The sequence below is a fragment of the Leucoraja erinacea genome, chromosome 38 (genome assembly GCF_028641065.1).
Source record: "Leucoraja erinacea ecotype New England chromosome 38, Leri_hhj_1, whole genome shotgun sequence".
Lineage (NCBI taxonomy): Eukaryota > Metazoa > Chordata > Chondrichthyes > Rajiformes > Rajidae > Leucoraja > Leucoraja erinaceus.
Window position 1 is genome coordinate 3563962 of NC_073414.1, and position 17726 is coordinate 3581687.

General features: G+C 41.1%; 1 protein-coding gene across 2 annotated transcripts in view; it reads left to right on the forward strand.

Moving 5' to 3' along the window:
- The window catches only part of LOC129714148 (alpha-actinin-1-like), a 76740-nt gene extending 60347 nt beyond the window's left edge, over window positions 1–16393 (forward strand). For both annotated transcript variants that reach the window (XM_055663642.1, XM_055663643.1), the window contains exons 17-21: window positions 828–1007; window positions 1900–2046; window positions 8951–9031; window positions 11406–11564; window positions 13918–16393. In XM_055663642.1, the coding sequence (XP_055519617.1) occupies window positions 828–1007; window positions 1900–2046; window positions 8951–9031; window positions 11406–11564; window positions 13918–14076 (726 nt within the window). In that variant the 3' untranslated portion in view covers window positions 14077–16393. The remainder of the gene's footprint in view (window positions 1–827; window positions 1008–1899; window positions 2047–8950; window positions 9032–11405; window positions 11565–13917) is intronic.
- The last annotated feature ends 1333 nt before the right edge of the window (window positions 16394–17726 follow it).

Below are 17726 nucleotides of genomic sequence, written 5' to 3' on the forward strand. Positions count from 1 at the left end.
ATACTTCGTCACTCTCATTTTGGTCTTGAAAACAGCCTAACGTCGCCCTATTGAGCAGAGAAACACCATTCATGCATGATAAATTAAATATTTTTCCTTGCTAACAATCCCTAGAATTAACCTTGAATTCTACAATAGTAAATGAAGAGAGAATTGAGATATTAACGAAAACATTTTATCTTTTCCATTAGGAATTTACTAATTTTGCTCTCCATCCTATGCTCGGCTGATTGGTATTATCAATTATTGCGGTGGGGGGGGGGGGGGGGAGAGAAGATGTTATGAAATGATTGGCTGGCTTGATCTTTAGTGCAGTTTCACCACTCGGTAGGAGATGAGTCTTGAAGGGTATTTGAAATCTCTAATAGCCTGATTGTCTCAATAGACAATAAACACAGGAGTAGACCATTCAGCCCTTCGAGCCAGCACCGCCATTCAATGTGATCATGGCTGATCAATCCCCAATCAGTACCCCATTCCTGCCTTCTCCCCATATCCCCCAACTCCGCTATCTTTAAGAGCCCTATCCAGCTCTCCCTTAAAATCTTGCATTTTATTTCTGTAGACTTGGGGAGTTATTATTGCAATATTTTTACTAACCTAAGACTTTTCATTATAATGAGGATCAATCAATTGTTGCATGCACCAAAATTGATGGGGATTTAATGTATCTTCAAATTATGATGGGTGTCTGTCAAACTGAGATTGCACATTGGGTGAAAATAAATATTGCAATTTTAGACGTGCTGTTCTCTCAATATGAATACAGGGCAACACCTTGGTGTAGCAAATGGGTGGTTGAATTGACTGTTGTGTTTCTATATTAGGAGATTGGACGGATTTCTATTGAAATGCACGGTACACTGGAAGACCAGCTAAATCAACTGAAGCAGTATGAGGACAGTATCATCAATTATAAACCCAATATTGACAAACTGGAGCAGGACCATCAACTCATTCAGGAGGCCCTCATCTTTGACAACAAGCACACCAACTACACCATGGAGGTAATACCTACCGTCTACTAGTAAATTAACGCGTTAAAATCAGTGGCAAAGTACTTAGTGTGGGACGCTGACTCTTTAGAGGATGGTAGCTTTACTTCTCATTCCGCCTTGTGAAAACGTTTTATTGATTTATCCTGAACCAAAAGTAGCATCTCTTAAAAGGAAAATAAATCTTTGTCGACCTGTCCTTTCTTAACTGGAGTTTCCCTTTTGCCAAAAAGATTATTTTCCTGTTTAGTTTAGAAATACAGCATGGGAACAGGGCCTTCTGCTCACCGAGTCCACACTGACCAGCGGAGCCCCGCACATTCACACACACACACACACACACACACACACACACACACACACACACACACACACACACACACACACACCCACACACACACACACACACACACACACACACACACACACACACACACACACACACACACACACACCAATTTACCTTTATACCAAGCCAATTAATCTCGAAACCCGTATGGCTTTGGAGTATGGGAGGAAACCAGAGCACCCGGAGAAATATTCAAATAATTTCAAAACCCGCACAGGTCACGGGAAGAACGTACAAACTCTGTACAGACAGCACCTGTATTCGGATCAAACCCAAGTTTCTGGGACATTAAAGGCAGCAGTTTTTCTGCTGCACCACTGTACCACCAGGTAGATTGATTAAATAGAGATCTGGAAGGCCGTAAGTCATGCCACCACATGTGGGGTAGAATATGGAGCATAAAATATGCATAATTTCCACATACACTTTCAAAACGGAACTGATTTTTCACAAAGGAAGTGCAGGTCAGTCTATGATACGAGTAGGCTGGATTAATACATTCAATTTGGGCAGGAAGTTAATTAACACCTTGGCTTTTTGTTTTAATGTAAAAAGCACATCCGAGTTGGCTGGGAACAGCTGCTGACAACGATTGCCAGAACTATTAATGAAGTAGAAAACCAAATCCTCACCCGTGATGCAAAAGGCATCAGCCAAGAGCAGCTCAACGAATTTCGGTCATCGTTCAATCACTTCGACAAGGTACGTTTTGTAACTCCTTCTGTGCTTTCCCCAATAAATAAAGTTATTTGCTTTTTATGGCATTGGAGTATTTACCTAATGGAATTGCAAAGCTTTAATAATAAACATCCTATTAGCCCTACTTAATATAATAACCTGCAGATGGAGCAGCACTTTAGTAGCAGCGGGCTGGAGCTGTAGAGAGCAAGGTATATGTGAGGCTTAATGATTTGCTGAATATGCACAACATGACGTGTATATTTACTAATTGGATTTGAGCATCTCCACGTACTAAACCCAGATTTTGACATTGGGTTTCAGGCATAAAGGCTACATGTAGATCCACAGTTGCCGCAACTCCATGCTTTTGTATGAGATTGCCACATGCCTTCTCAAAATTGTCTTTTAAGGAGTAATTTGGAACTATGTGGGGTATAGTTTTAGAATAAAGAGTTACCCACTTAATATGGAGATGAACGTTTGGGGGATTTTGAAACTTCAGAATTCTGTACTCCCAACACCTGTTGAATGCATTTAAGACTTAGACATATTTTGGACTAAAGGAATAGGCATTTCGGGGAAATAATTAGGAAAGTGAATCTGAATCCAAGACATTGTGATCTTACTGAGTACAGATTAGGCTGATTGTATTATGTAAATGCACAGGAAGAATAGTTGCCAATTAATGTGTTATGAAGATGAAAGGATTAAAGATTTTAAATGTGGATTATTTCAATGCCTGGTCTTAATAGGTTTTTCCAATCTACTCTTGTAACACTCCCTCCCATACACGCGCTGACCTTCCCGTCCTGGGCCTCCTCCACTGTCCGAGTGAGGCCCAACACAAATTGGAGGAACAGCACCTCATATTTTGCCTTGGCAGCTTATAACTCAGCCAATTGAATATTGACTTCTCTAACTTCAAGTAAACTTTGCTTTCCCCCTCTCTCCACCCCTCCCCCATCCTAGTTCTCTGACCAGTCTGACTGTCCGGTGATTAAATTTTTATCTTTGTATGCTTCATTGTCACCTTCCCCAAGCTAACAATGATCTATACTACAGTTTCCTTGACTTTCATCCCCTTTGATATCTAGTTTTCACACCTTTCCCTTTGATATCTGTTTCCCTCTCCCCTGACTCTCAGTCTGAAGAAGGGTCTCGACCCGAAACGTCACCCATGCCTTCTATCCAGCCATTCTGCTGAGTTACTCCAGCATTTTGTGCCTACCTTTCTTGTAATGATTGGCCATATATAGCTGAATCACACAGTGGGAGAATTTGCATTGACGAATGTGGTGTTTATAATATTGTTACATTGGTTTAGGTAAAGGGTATGGCTGCTCAGCAGCTGTTTACAAGAGTAGGATTTTATTGTGCTGAATCTGCCTTTTCTCATTCAGGCAGGTAATGCTATAACTGATTAGCTTTGCCAGGCACCCTAAGCCTTGATGTTCTCCACGGTACTTGTACTGAAATCTCATTAGAGTACAATGGTGCTTTATTGCTGAAATGGGTGGGAGACCTAGTTGATATTTAATTTTGAGCAGAGAAAACTGAATTCCAAAGCATGGGTGTTTAATGTTTTTGGTGTGTGTGGGGAGAGTGTTCTTTATATATCCAATGTAGTCACTCTGAATGAATTTGGAATATGTGGCCTGCTGAGCACTTCAAAAAACAAAACATTTGCAGGATTTCGTCATCTTGTGGTTTATGAACCGAGAAATATTATTTGACAGGAGTTCAATTTATATGTACTGACTTGAAGCAAGGCACCCCTCCTGCTTTACAGTAAACCGTTGCCCATTATTCAGTTGTTCAGAAATCCAGATGGTTCAACATCTAGCAAGGTCATTAATACACTTTAAGTCCTCGCTGTTCACAAAGCAACTAAGTCAGTCGTGCATTACAAGGAGTCTGCGTAGGTTTGTGGCCAGAGCTAGGGTGTGGAGTGTGAGCTGGTTATGCAGCTGGAATTGGGAATATGGATTGCAGCTGGAATTAGAGTCCGGAGATGAGCTGGTTGAAATCTACAAGCAGAAACTCGCCAGGCTGTGCTCCCTTTAAACTTAACATGGCACAGTATCTTGCTACCTTTCAACCGGCTGGGTTCACTGACAAATGTATTATACTGTCTTACATGCAGTAAGTGTCAGCATTATATAATAGCATCCAATAGTCTGTAAAATAGGCCACTGCAATGTCACCAGAGTCCCAAGGGTGCCCCATTGCCAGTTTTGTTGTACTTGAGGTGCAGCCATGTTGTCAATGTGGGAACAATTTAGAATCCAGCAAACAGAGCATTTTGTATCTGCTGGCTTAGTTCAAGGCCGATAAACAAAATAACAAAGCACAGTTCTACCAAATAGTTACATGAGCATAACTGGCATCCACGTGACTTGTTTAGATATTTACCTCTAAGGGAAAGCTCTTGCATGGTCACACTTCAAAAAGTACAAACGCGTTCATTCAGATGGATTATCTCGCACTGATTGCTAAAAGTTACTGCGAAACCAGTTTCTAAAATTACAGATAAAATTACAAAATTACCTGTGAAACATCAAATTTTCATAATCTGGCAAATGGTAGCTAATTTCAGGAATTGCATTATTCTCCCTGTTTCCCTCACTCCTAAAAAAAAAAAAATGGCCACTTGCAAAAGATCTGTATGATTTCTTCATGGGAAAGTATAGCAATTGATTTTTTAATTTTCATTTGTCTTTCAATTTTGTTGTCTAAAGTTATGTTGCTGAGCGGGAAATTACTTTGACACCTCTAAATAGTCAAGACAAGTACTTTGACACCTCTAGATATAGCTTGAGTATAAATTAAACCTCCATCCTACGAGTTACATAATTTGTGTAAAGGTGAGGGTGTGCTTCATCTTTCTACAGAATGACAGCATTGACATCTCTTGACAAGTCTTTATGGTACATTGGCATAATTGTTTGTCACCTTTGGCTCGAAGGGTCGAATGGCCTACTCTTGCACCTATTTTCTATGTTTCTAATCCAAATTCTTGAATCAAAACAAATGAAATTTTTAATATAAAATAATCATGATCATGGTTTGCATCTTTTCAAGTGGATTACACTTGACTACACTTTCAGATAGACAGTGCAGTCACAGCAGAGCAGTTGTGGTTTGGTAACCACTGACAAATGTGGATGTATTTGCATGCCCTTAACTCGTCTAAAAATGGTGTTCCTTAATCTTTACTGATCTCGCGTTCGACATTGTGGTTGCAACATAACTAGAATTGCCAGTGGAGAAAGATATTTTTGATTGAACTAAATAATGACTTTGAACAGAAAAATGCAAACTGCTGCAGGAAGTCAGCACTTGGGCAACATCTGTGAAGGGCAATGAACCGTTGACAATTGAGGAAATGAAACTATCAGTATTTGGAAGTGGAAAACTTGATCTAGTTAGGACAGGACCTGAACCACATGAGTAGTGAGAAATGTTGGAGAAAGGGGTGAGTCGTTGTGAGACCCGGGTTCAATCCCGACTACATTCTCTCCGAGACACAGTGGGTTTTCTCCAAGATCTTCGGTTTCCTCCCACTCCCCAAAGACGTACAGGTTTGTAGGTTAATGAGCTTAGTATAAATGTAAATTGTCGCTAGTGTGTGTAGGATGGCGTTAGTGTGGGCCGAAGGGCCTGATTCTGCGCTGTATCTCTAAACTAAACTTTTAAAAGTGGTGATCTCGAGCGGTGATGGTGGAAAAGGTGCTCATGCAGTTGAGATGTGGGAGGGGAGTTGAGTAGTCTTAAGGATTGGAGGAGGGTGGTGGCAGAGGGTTATGGGGGAATTGAGACCTAGTAGGTAATTACAATCCCTGCTGCGGATATGTTTTACCACCCTGCCACAAGGCTACGATTCATTTAATTTGCCCACTGGACAATACAGCCTTTGTTCCAGAACGGTACTCTAATTAGCTTTTAAAAATGCGCAGTAAATTCCAGATGTCCACTTGACCACTGAGCAAATGTTGAAAGCTGCAAAGAGCAATCTAACTCTGTGGAAAATATAAGCATACTGATACATCCTGTCATGACAAATGGTGTTGTCATGACCTGTTTTTTTACATAGAGTCCAACTTAGGGGGGAACAGTTTAATATTGCAATGTTAGTCTTGTTCAAAAGTATCTTGTGTCATCTTAACAAAGAAACAAGCTCTGTGGGAAATGGGTTGGTATAAAAGTTGCCTAACATGTTAGTTTAGATTTAATAGGGTTTACTGTGTTGCCCAATATATTAGGATGTCATTGCATACTTCCCTAATAGGTGCAGTTACTTAGTAATAAAACTCTCCTTGATCATTTGTTGCACTTTAATATAAGAATCTTTCCTTGGTGAGCACATACTTGAATGTTCAATTGCCTGAGAAGAAATTGGTTGACACACTCAAAGCTAGATATTATATTTTAAATGAAGACCCCAAAAATAACCTAGTGCTTAAGGTTTTAAAAGATGCTGCTAAATCGATTGTATCTTTATGAATGCTCTTCCTTTTGAACTCCATGGCTGTTTGGCAAAAGGGCGGCAATAAGTTTGAATTCCTCCATTGTGCTTTTCAGTAGATAGGTCATTTGAATTAGTTTAAAAAGCCAAAGAAAGGATTGTTTATACAGAAAGTACTAACACATTTGCAGAAATTCAGTTTGTCTTGCGGTGGAAATAAAGTTGGCCACAACGTCTTTAGTTTATTTAGCTTAGTTTATTTAGTTTGTCACATGTACCGAGATACAGTGAAAAGCTTTTGTTGCGTGCTAACCAGTCAGCGGGAAGATAATAAATTGCAAATGTGTCATTTGCAGTGTATAGATACATGATAAGGAAATACAAGTTTAGTGCAAGGTAAAGCCAGCAAAGTCTGATCAAGAATAGTCTTGAGGGTAATCAGTGGTAGGTAGTAGTTCAGCACTGCTTACTCCCAGGTTGTGGTAGGATGATTCGGTTGCCTGAAAACAGCTGGCAAAGAAACTGTCCCCAAATCTGGAGGTGTGTGTTTTCATCTTTGGCTTGATGGGAGAGGGGAGAAGAGGGAGTGGCCATGGTGTGACACCCTTGATTATGCTGCTGGCCTTGCCGAGGCAGCATGAGATATAAATGGAGTCTATAGATGGGTGGTTAGTTTGTGTGATGGTCTGGGCTGCGTACACAATTCTCTGCAATATCTTGCGGTCTTGGATGGAGCTGTTTCCAAACAAGGCTGTGATGCAACCTGGTAAAATGCTTTCTATGGTGCATCTGTAGAAGTTGGCGAGACTTGTAGGGAAAATACCAAACTTCCTAAGCCTCCTAAGGAAGTAGAAGCGTTGGTGTGCTTTCTTGGTCATTGCTTCCAACACAGCTTAATCAGTTGTGACAGAATTGTCAGGGTTGGACGTGTTTAGTCACCATTAATTTGTTTGATTTTTATCAAAATCATTGTAGGTGGAAAACAAAATTATGAATGAATAAGTTTGTTGGCCAAGTATTCGCATACAAGGAATTTGACTTGGTGCTCCACCCGCAAGTGACATCATGACATACAGTGACAGTTAGGAATGACACATAAAACATTAATAATAAAACATTAACAATTAAACTTGTGAATTAAATAAAATACCAGAGCAAAAGGAGGCTGTCTTAGTGAAATTAGATTTAAAATTAATTGGTAGGTTTAGCAATGGCTTAACAGTGACTAACGGGGGTATGAGTTCCATTACCATCATACTTAACAACAGAATAAATAAAGGAAGGTCACGAACCAAGTTCTTTTAAATGTCTGTGTGACTTGAATTGTATGAATCATTAAGTGCAATTTCTAAGTAAGACTTGATGTTGTGCCCAATAATTATTGTTTCAAAAATCTCACCAGGAAGTTCAGTTATTATCAAGTTACTGCCCACCTCGTAGGTTTTCCAAACTCGTTTTTTTTTAAATATGTAAAATGAGGAATTTATGTATTATGACAAAACACAATGGAATGCAGAAAATATTGCTTTTGGGTTGTATATTTAGTATTGCATTGCTGTTGAAACTGCTGCTCAGCTGAGGATAGTGACCAGTACTACCAACAGAAGTCCACTGGGACTACAGCTGTTTGTGATCAGTGCCTTAAACTTGTAGCAGCTTTGTTTAAAATGCTAGGTACACAAAAATGCTGGAGAAACTCAGCGGGTGCAGCAGCATCTATGGAGCGAAGGAAATAGGCAACGTTTCGGCCCGAAACCATTCTTTAAAATACTGTTTTGTTTCAATTTACTATTCATGTGAGATCAGATATTTCTCCGCCAATTAAAATTCAGGCATTTATAATGTGATTTTAATGCATAAAGTAAATGATGGAAACATTCTAAGAAGTCTAAAATTTAATTAAAAAAAAAAAAAAAAGTTCAACAAACACATTAATATGCAAGGTGGGTGACATAGCAACATGCATTAAACTATTTCTGAAAGTTTGCATTTTATCAACATCGATTGTTAATAATTTGTACAGCATTATGGCAAAATGAGTTAAGTTTCAGAATTGAAGATGTATTAGTGTCTTGTTCAATAAGGTTGATTTAAAGTTTATATTGAAATTCTTTTAATTTGTGGGGGGAAAATGTCTGATACTGATTTGTACGTGTAATTCTTTAGTACTGTTTTACAGCTGAAAGGTTTGTGTAAAATTCATGATTTCATTTGCATTTTTACTTTTTGTTCAAATGTTTTTCATTGTCTTGTCTAATTTTTATTTTCCTTATCTCCATCTGCATGTGACGTGCATGGTGCATGTTGTGCTGAATCACCAACAACTCCACCCTCTTTCCCCTTGTCTCCCTCCCACCCTCCTTCCCTCTCCCCCTTCCCACATCATCCTCGCTGTGTGTGTGTGTGTGTGCGCACATCATGTTACCTGCATGCCCTGGTCTGCACCATGACCTCGTATAGGACCATAGCGGGAAACTGGGACCTGAAGAGTTTAAAGCCTGCCTTATCAGCTTGGGCTACGATGTTGGAAATGACCAACAGGTATTGATGATTTGAATGAATTAAAAGTCAATAAATTGCTAACTATGTATTTTTTCTCTCCACTTCTCTCCTGGATTCTGTGTTCTGGCCTTTTTCCAAATTCCTTTCTAAATTACCCTGTCCTGGTCTGTTCTGTTTTTTTTTTTTTTTTTTTTTGTTTAATATTTTTCCTCCTCCTTTTGGGTTGGTTCTGTACCCGTCTTGTCTGACATGTAAACCCTTGTTCATGGTACCATGCCCTCTGTGTGCGTGTATTTTCCTCGTGCTTGCTCCTCTGTTGGAGTAGAAGCGAACCGGGCTGATGGACGTGGATGATTTTCGAGCTCTACTTATCTCTACGGGCTACAGTCTGGTACGGTTCCTCTTCCTCCTTCACATCTTCAGCCAGAAATACCAGGGGTCTCACCTGTAAGCTCTCTTGTATTTTAGTCAATCTTTTGTAGAAGTAGTTTTGCTCTCAAAAGTCACAGTATGAAGCATCCATATTTGAATTACACGAGTAGATTTTAAGCACTGCTGTGTATTGGGCGCTAATTTGTAACTTCAACAAATCCGACAACATTTTGTAGAGTACTCCAGGACGCTAGAGGTAATTGGATAATATTTCAAAGCATTCTCTAGTTTTATGCATTTGATCTGTTAAGTGTGATGTTTCAGAAGGAACTGCCGATGCTGGTTTACACCGAAGATAGACAGAAAATGCTGGAGTAACTCAGTTGGTCAGGCAGTATCTCTGGATAGAAGGAATGGGTGATGTTTCGGGTTGAGACCCTTCTTCAGTCTGAAGAAAGACCTCGACCCGGAATGTCACCCATTCCTTCTATCCAGCGATGTTGCCTGTCCCGCTGAGTTACTCTAGCATTTTGTGTTATCTGGTTAAGCGCACAGGCTGTTTCAGCACTTTTTGCTCTTAAACATTTTCAGTTTCTCCTCTATAAATTGATGTAAGCAGAGATTCAAAGTCAAAGTAAGCAAGTAGGATATTCTACAAAAAAATAATCAAAGTCAAGTTGTCAGACTTTTTCAATTGCTGAATGATTTTGACGTTACACATTTTTGCCCAATATCTTGGTTGTCTTTGCCTTCAAATAAGCTCAATTCCACCAGTTAATATTTTGTGGGAATTTGGTGGCTTCTGTTCCAGTCATTGTTTAGGCACTGGCTGTTACATCGAAGAATCTGCTCCCTGATTACTTTCTGATAATCAATCTTTTTTCTAAAGTAATAAACTGGAATCTTGTGCAATTCCAAAATAGAATAACTTAAAAAAATTGTATTTTAAATGTGAGGCGGAAATAATCTCCGCTCAACAATATGGATTATCTCTTAAGAATAAGAAGGCAAAGAATACTTCTGATACTGAGAATTGAGAAATGGGGATTTGTTTTTGCCAAGTTACCTGATCTTATCCATGGGGCACTCTCATTAGTCAGGAAGGATAATATGCAAGTTCCATGCTGTAGGTTGTATACATGTAAGCGAGGACAGTTTGAGAGGACTAAACTTGGTCTAACTTCCCCTCACTTGCCCCAATCTCTCAGTAAAAGTTGCTCATAACATGGCATCAACATTCCCTGGGATTATGCTTTCCCAACAAAATTATAATGAGAATGTTGAAGAAAATGGGGGGGGGAATAGAACATTATTTTCTTTTCAATCTGGCAGTGACAGATCCAGGTCTATGTGGTCCAGGCATAACTTCTGGTCATAGTCAACTGCAATTGGGAACTCTCAGTTGGAGGATCTCTGCAAGTTCCCTTGATACAATTGTGTGCCTTGTTAGCCAGCTGTGGTGTGGCATTTTTACACTAGCCTTGTTCTACCAACTGGGCAGTTTGAGTAACGTGAAAACAAACTGGCAAGGACATTCTTCTATAGTCTACCTCCTAGCTGCACGCGCCACAGACCTATAGCTGTACAAAGGAGATTCCCCAGGCTACTTCCTGGGATGAAGGGGTTGTGATACCAAGAGAGACAAAACAATTTGGGCTTGTATCTCTAGGGATTTCCAAGAATTAAGTTCTCATTCAAACCTCTGATCTGAATCTCGACAGGGCAAATGTTGGAATGTTTTCTCAGTGGGACAAAGTCAGGCAAGGGACCAGTTGAGTTGCATAGAAATGGCTTCATGCAGACTGTGGTGAATTCCCCAATTCCCTTCTTTGGCAGGTGGTAGAAGCTGGATCATTAGAACTATTTAAAGTATAGCTGGATAAATATTTGATTCTGGAATAGATATGGAGAAATGGGACGGAGGAGTTGAGGCTAGCATCAGCCGCCATCAAATTGAATGGCAGGGCAGGCTAGAGGGGCCGAGTGGCCCACTCTTATTTTCAGTGCTGGTGTGTATTGACTTTCTTGCTGTTTTTCCCAGGGTGAAGCCGAGTTTACGCGTATAATGGGTGTTGTTGCCCCCAACAACACGCAGGAAATATCATTCCAGGCTTTCATCGACTTCATGTCACAGGAGACAACAGACACTGATACAGCTGAACAAGTCATGGCCTCTTTCAAGATTTTGGCTGGGGACAAGGTAAACAATTCTACTTAAGTCACAAGAAAATTTACTGCAGGGTTGAACATAAAATTTTTACTTTTAAATTATTTGTAAAGACAACTTCTGTTCTGTTAAATGACTATTTGAAATTTGCCACAGTTACTACTCTGCAGAAAGTTATTAAATTGTCCATTAACCTTTACGGACAAGCTGAAAGTGCCAACCAAACAAAATGGAACGCTAATCTTTTGTTAAGGTGGGGTTCTGTGTCAGTCGCACTGTTAGTTAGTCTTGTGTCAGTGAATTAATACGGCTCTGATTTATTAGTTGTTGCCGTGGAGACAAGATACAATCTTCAAGAAGCGAAAGCCCTCGTTTTCCATTAAAGGCATTCACAGGGCAAGTCCCAGCCTGTGTGTTGTCAGTGGATGGCATCATTTGTTGCAACAGGTTTTGCTGTGGTTTGATCAAATGTGTAGCTGAGCCAAATAGACAAGTTTTTGTTTTAAGAAAGAACTGCAGATGCTGGTTTAAATTGAAGGTAGACATCAAAAACTGAAGTAACTCAGCTGGGCATGCAGCATCTCTGGAGAGAAAGAATGGGTGACGTTTCGGGTCTGAAGAAGGGTCTCGACCCGAAACATCACCCATTCCTTCTTTCCAGAGATGCTGCCTGTCCCGCTGAGTTATTCCAACATTTTGTGTCTACCTTAGACAAGTTTTTTTGCTCCGTCCCTATCATGTTAGTGGTTGGAAAAATAAACCCCGCAGTTCCCTGATGTGAAAATCGCTTGCAATACTTGCCCCTTTTCACTTGACCCCAGTTTGAATCATAGCACACCTACTGAGGACTTTTTTAGAGGAACAAGTAACTGTAGATACTGGTGTTTTGAGCAAAACGCGTGCTGGAGGAACTCAGTGGGTCCGGCAGCTTCTGTGGAGGAAAGTGGATAGATGGCATTTTGGGTTGGGATCCTTCAGACTGATGGAGTATGGAGGGAGAAAGCTGGAAAAGAGAGATGGGGGGGTGAGATAAAGCCTGACAAGTAAAGTACATAAAGTACTGACACTTTTGAAAAATATAAAAGTGGATAAGTCTCCAGGTCCTGACAGAAAGTGGTATCTGTGTGGAATGAGCTTCCAGTGGAAGTGGTGGAGGCAGGTTCAATTTTATCATTTAAAAATAAATTGGATTGGTATATGGATGGGAAAGGAGTGGAGGGTTATGGTCTGAGTGCAGGTAGATGGGACTAGGGGAGAATAAGTGTTCGGCACGGACTTGTAGGGCCGAGATGGCCTGTTTCTGTGCTGTAATTGTTATATGATTATATGATGGGTGGATACAGGTGAGGAATATTTCCTGCTCTGCTGTCGAGTTGGGTCCAATGAGAAAGATTTCCAAGTCGGGATGGTGTGACCTGCACAGTGGTGATAGACAAAATGCTGGAGTAACTCGGCGAGACAGGCAGCATCTTTCATGAGAGAGTTAGATTTAGCTCTTGGGGCTAAGGGAATGAAGGGATATGGGAGAAAAGGCCAAAATGGGATACTGATTTTGGGTGATCAGCTATGATCACATTGAATGGCGGTGCTGGCTCGAATGGCCGACTCCTGCACCTGGGACGAAGAGAGGGAATGTTAGGGTCACTCGAAGTTAGAGAAGTCAATATTCATACCGCTGCCCAAGTGAAATGAGGTGCTGTTGTTCCCAAGCATCTGTTGCCATTTGCATTGGTGGAGGTTGTGTGTTGGGGAGGGTGCTGTTGGAGTGGCTGAGGCAGTAACACAAGCATTGACGAGATGAGCATTTCAGTCATATTACCTTGGCAGAAAAAATGAATGCATAGTTTCTGCTGTGGTTCTGCTGTCACCGCAGGGTATGTGGGAATGTTGGGAGACCATGTTATATTGGACATAGGGCAGGTTGTAGATCTTAGGGTTGGCTCGTGCAGTCACAAGGAATGCAGATGCTGGAATCTTGAGCAAAACAGTGCTGGAGGAACTCAGTGGGTCAGGCATCATCTGTGGATGGGATGAAGTCATTTTCTGGTCAGGATACTTCACCCTGGGGTTGGGTCGTACACTGTCGAGAATCAAGAAAAAGTCGAGAATATTCTACCGGAAATGCTGTTTTTAGTTGCTGCGTTTTTATAGCCCAGTCAACACGATAATGCAAATGTACAATGATTAATTATGTAAATTATTAATCTTAGTACCAAGTAACTAAACCATAGTTCACAGTAGTGCAGTCCACAGAAGCATGAAGTTGCAGAGATAGAGTTGTGGTTCGTGTATTAGTGTGAAGTGTTCAAGAGCCTGATGGTTGATCTCGCCACATTATCCGCTTAAAAAAAAGTCTGACGAGCTGGTGTGTGAATTCTCTTTTCAGAACTTCATCACGGCAGATGAGCTGCGGCGGGAGCTCCCTCCAGATCAAGCTGACTACTGCATTGCCCGGATGGCCCCGTACCAAGGACCCGACACAGTGCCTGGCGCCCTGGATTACATGTCTTTCTCCACAGCTCTGTACGGCGAAAGTGATCTGTAATCCCCACCAGCAAATTTTCTTTTCCATAGCCAGCCCACTCTTTCCTTACTCCCCCCTGGAGCATGCACGCGCATTCTCTCCACCACCACCTGAACATGCCAGTGCTATCCGCAGCGTTTTGCAGTTGGCATACACAATTTACCAAGGAACCTTTTGCTGTACATTCCATTATGTGTCTTATATTACGACTTCATTAGTCTTAAATCTATGCAAATTTCCATTTTGCGTTTCTATATTGGGGTGCAAAACATTTTCTGTACATTCTGCACAGACACACTATTTGGAGCACCAACTGTTAATTCATAAGTGCCAACGGACCTGTATGAATCAGTCTCACAGGAATTTGGAGGTTTTGATGTTAAATTCTAGAAATTCCATAGGAAACTGGCACCTTTGTATTTTTCCAAATGTACTCGATACTGTAAAACTAAATATTTTTGTATTATAAATATCCTATTTTCACCTCTTTCTCCCCCCCACCCACCCCACACAAACTCTGAACCAAGGTATAATGATGTGCTGCTTCAATTAATTTTCTTTCTGCAGCCAATTTGTAGAATAATTTTCACCAGGTGGGCCACAAATGTTTTTTTTTAAATGGATAAGGTATTTAGTTCTACAGTGCAGTATATGCTTTGAAGGAGGATGCAGTTACCTGGAAATTGTTTCTAACCGAAAATCGTGGCTGATTTAGATTTTTTTGCGAGTTTTTTTTTTCTCTCTCTTTAATTCAGTGTTCCAGAGTAGCCCATACTGCCCTTGCTGAACAGAATCTGTGTCTAGACTTTGGGAGTGTTTGGACAGGTCAGGTGACATGCTGAATAGGCAGCCCTTTACTGAAACGCAGGAGGAATAAATAAATTGCTGGCAGTGGGTATTAAGACAGTAACATGTTTGACTTTCTGATGGCTTCTCAAATAAACCATGTGACCTTAGTGGTGTCATGGGTTTAACAGCGCCCCAAGGGTGATTTGCTGTTCGCTGTTGCAGTTATTTATTATGAATAGCTTGTTAAAATAGCGTTGGCTTTAGCTACTGTTGTGCAGTTGAGGCAGTGTTGAATTCTAAAGGGGACTGGGCTTGAATCTGGAGCGTTTTGCTACCACATTTACTTGTCGGGACTGAAGGAGTAAGACAAGAAATCATGGCAGGTACTGCAATGCTCTCCTTTGTCCAGTGGCATCATGTTATTGCAGATTCCCACCGGGAAGTTTGAATCATTCATGTAAACTGATCATGGAACAGAACAGCAAAGTAGATGGGTGTAAAATTACTGAAATGCACATTCTATAATCCTAAATCATGAAAGTATAATCTTTGGTGAAGGCAAATGGGGATGTACACTGCATGCCCAAGAATGAAATTGGATGGAAACTTGACATATGCCTACCCAGAAACGCATCACGAGTCTGATTGAAGTCGGCAGCTAGGATTAAGTGCTGTAACTAACACGGTGATGAACTGGGACTGTCAGCTGTGTGTCTTGACACTTCCAGCTATGCAGTTGGAAAGTGAGCCCAGTGCTCGAAGCATTGGTACAACTGTAACTGGCTATGGTGACTGAGTGGCTTCACCTCAAACGGAGAGGATGGTTTCCCCCATTTAAATAGTTATGCCAGGGGTAAAATAGGTTATTTTTGAGGTAGGAAAAGTATTTATCTCTCCATATTTAATCTGTTCATGTACATACTGCAGTGGTCTATAATTTGAATGACTGCCTTTTTAAATAAAAACAAAAACAAAGCTGGGCTTTTTCTGTGAGGGTACTGAGTTTTTTTGCAGAAAGAAGTCTTTAGGGGGGGGGGTTGGGAGGTGGAAATGGGGGCTTTTGTTTTAATTTTTGATTCTCCTTGCTCCTCGGACTTAGACGTTGAATTGTTGTTGCTGTGAGAAATAGGCTGGCCTTGAGAGAGTATAACTGCAGTTCTTGGTGGTGTGGAAGGGCTTTTTGCTATTTACCTTAATATGGGACTTGCTATACGACATATATATATATATATCTCATCTGAAATTCTCATGGACTGTAATTACTGCTTGGTTTTTAAAAGAGGAAATAAATTGAACATTCTCTGGATTTAAAATAAAAAAAACATTCCAATGGACAAATGAGATTTTCTGGAATATTAGAAATATTGTGAACATTTTCTTCCCCTTTGTAGCCTCCTTGCCATAATTGTGAAGTATAAGTGAGGGCTGCCTTTCTACATTTGATTTAAGGGTGTTTTCAGAGGGTCTCTGCTACCTTAGCCCTATTAGATGAAATAAATCATCACTATTTTTGAGAAATAAAAACTCCCAGACTCTTTATTTTAAAGTCTGACTTTGAAGGTGTGTTTATTTCTTGCGATACAAGGCTACTCCTGGACTCTGAAGGTGTGCGTGGTTGAGCTCTCGAACGGCAGTGAGCAGTTTGGAAGAAAATGCATTCAATTACATGGTATATTGTGTATTGCTCGGCAGCTTGGCATTCACCGTTTCTCTCTGCCTCCTGAATTGGTATTAGTTTATTATAAATGAATGAATACTTAATTTTATTGTCACATGTCAGTCTGAAAAGGGTCCAGAACTAAGTCCTAAACATGGGCTCAGCAAATTGATATGTTGTTTGTGTCCCCTTTATGTCCCCCAATAAAGCCCTGAATGTCATGACCCCCAGGTTAAGAACCTCACCCAGATTTAGAACCACTACTCTAGACCCCACGACACCGATTTCCAAAACTGAACAAACCATCTCTGCCCAGACCAACCTCCCTGACTGGCTCCAGACATTGGGATCCATTGGTATATATTTTATCGACATATAGTGTTGCAGTGTGGAAACAGGCCCTTCGGCCTAACGTGAAAGGGCAAATACCAGAGTGCAGAATAGTGCTTCAGACAAAGTCTAACGTCTACAATAAGGAAGCTGGAAGATCGGGAATAATGATTTTGACATAAAAATGAATGAATCACCCTGTAAGGGTTTGCTACAGGGACAGTTGCACTGGTATCATGGTTCAATGGGCCTTCATTGTCATGAATGCTCAGCACAGTAACATTCTTTTGCACAACCCACAAATGCACAGTCGCCATATTTTGGCACCATTTGCGAAGAGAAAGTCGAGTCTGCTCCACATGCTGGGAGTAAAGAGCAGCCCAAACCCCCCAGACCAAGGTAAGCCCCAGGCTGCTGCAGGCCCGCGATCCGATGCCCTTCTCATCCGAGGTCTGTGGCCCTGGGGCGCCTCCTGTCGCCTACTGTGAAGACGCTGGAGACAATATCCAGGTCCATCTCCTACCGAGCCACTCCTCGCCTCTGAATTCACCAGTGGATCCCTCCTCTGGGCTTCCTCCTGCAGGCAGCGGCCCACTGAGCCCTTGTTCACAGTGGTGAACCAGGCCTGCCGCTGCATGTAGCAACTGGTGGCGCACAGGGTCTTTGTTGTCATCTGGGACCGTCCCTGCTTAAGCCAGGCCGATACTTTATTACAACGGATAAATTATACGCCAATGCCATCATTTATAATTGGTGTGTACTGAGATGCAGTGGAAACACTGATATCCAGTCATTCTCTACACGAGTACAATCAAGAAAAGCACAGCAAGCACTGTAAAGAGAGAAACTTCAGAGTGCAGAGTAAAAAGTGCAAGATCCGCTATAAGGTAGGTTG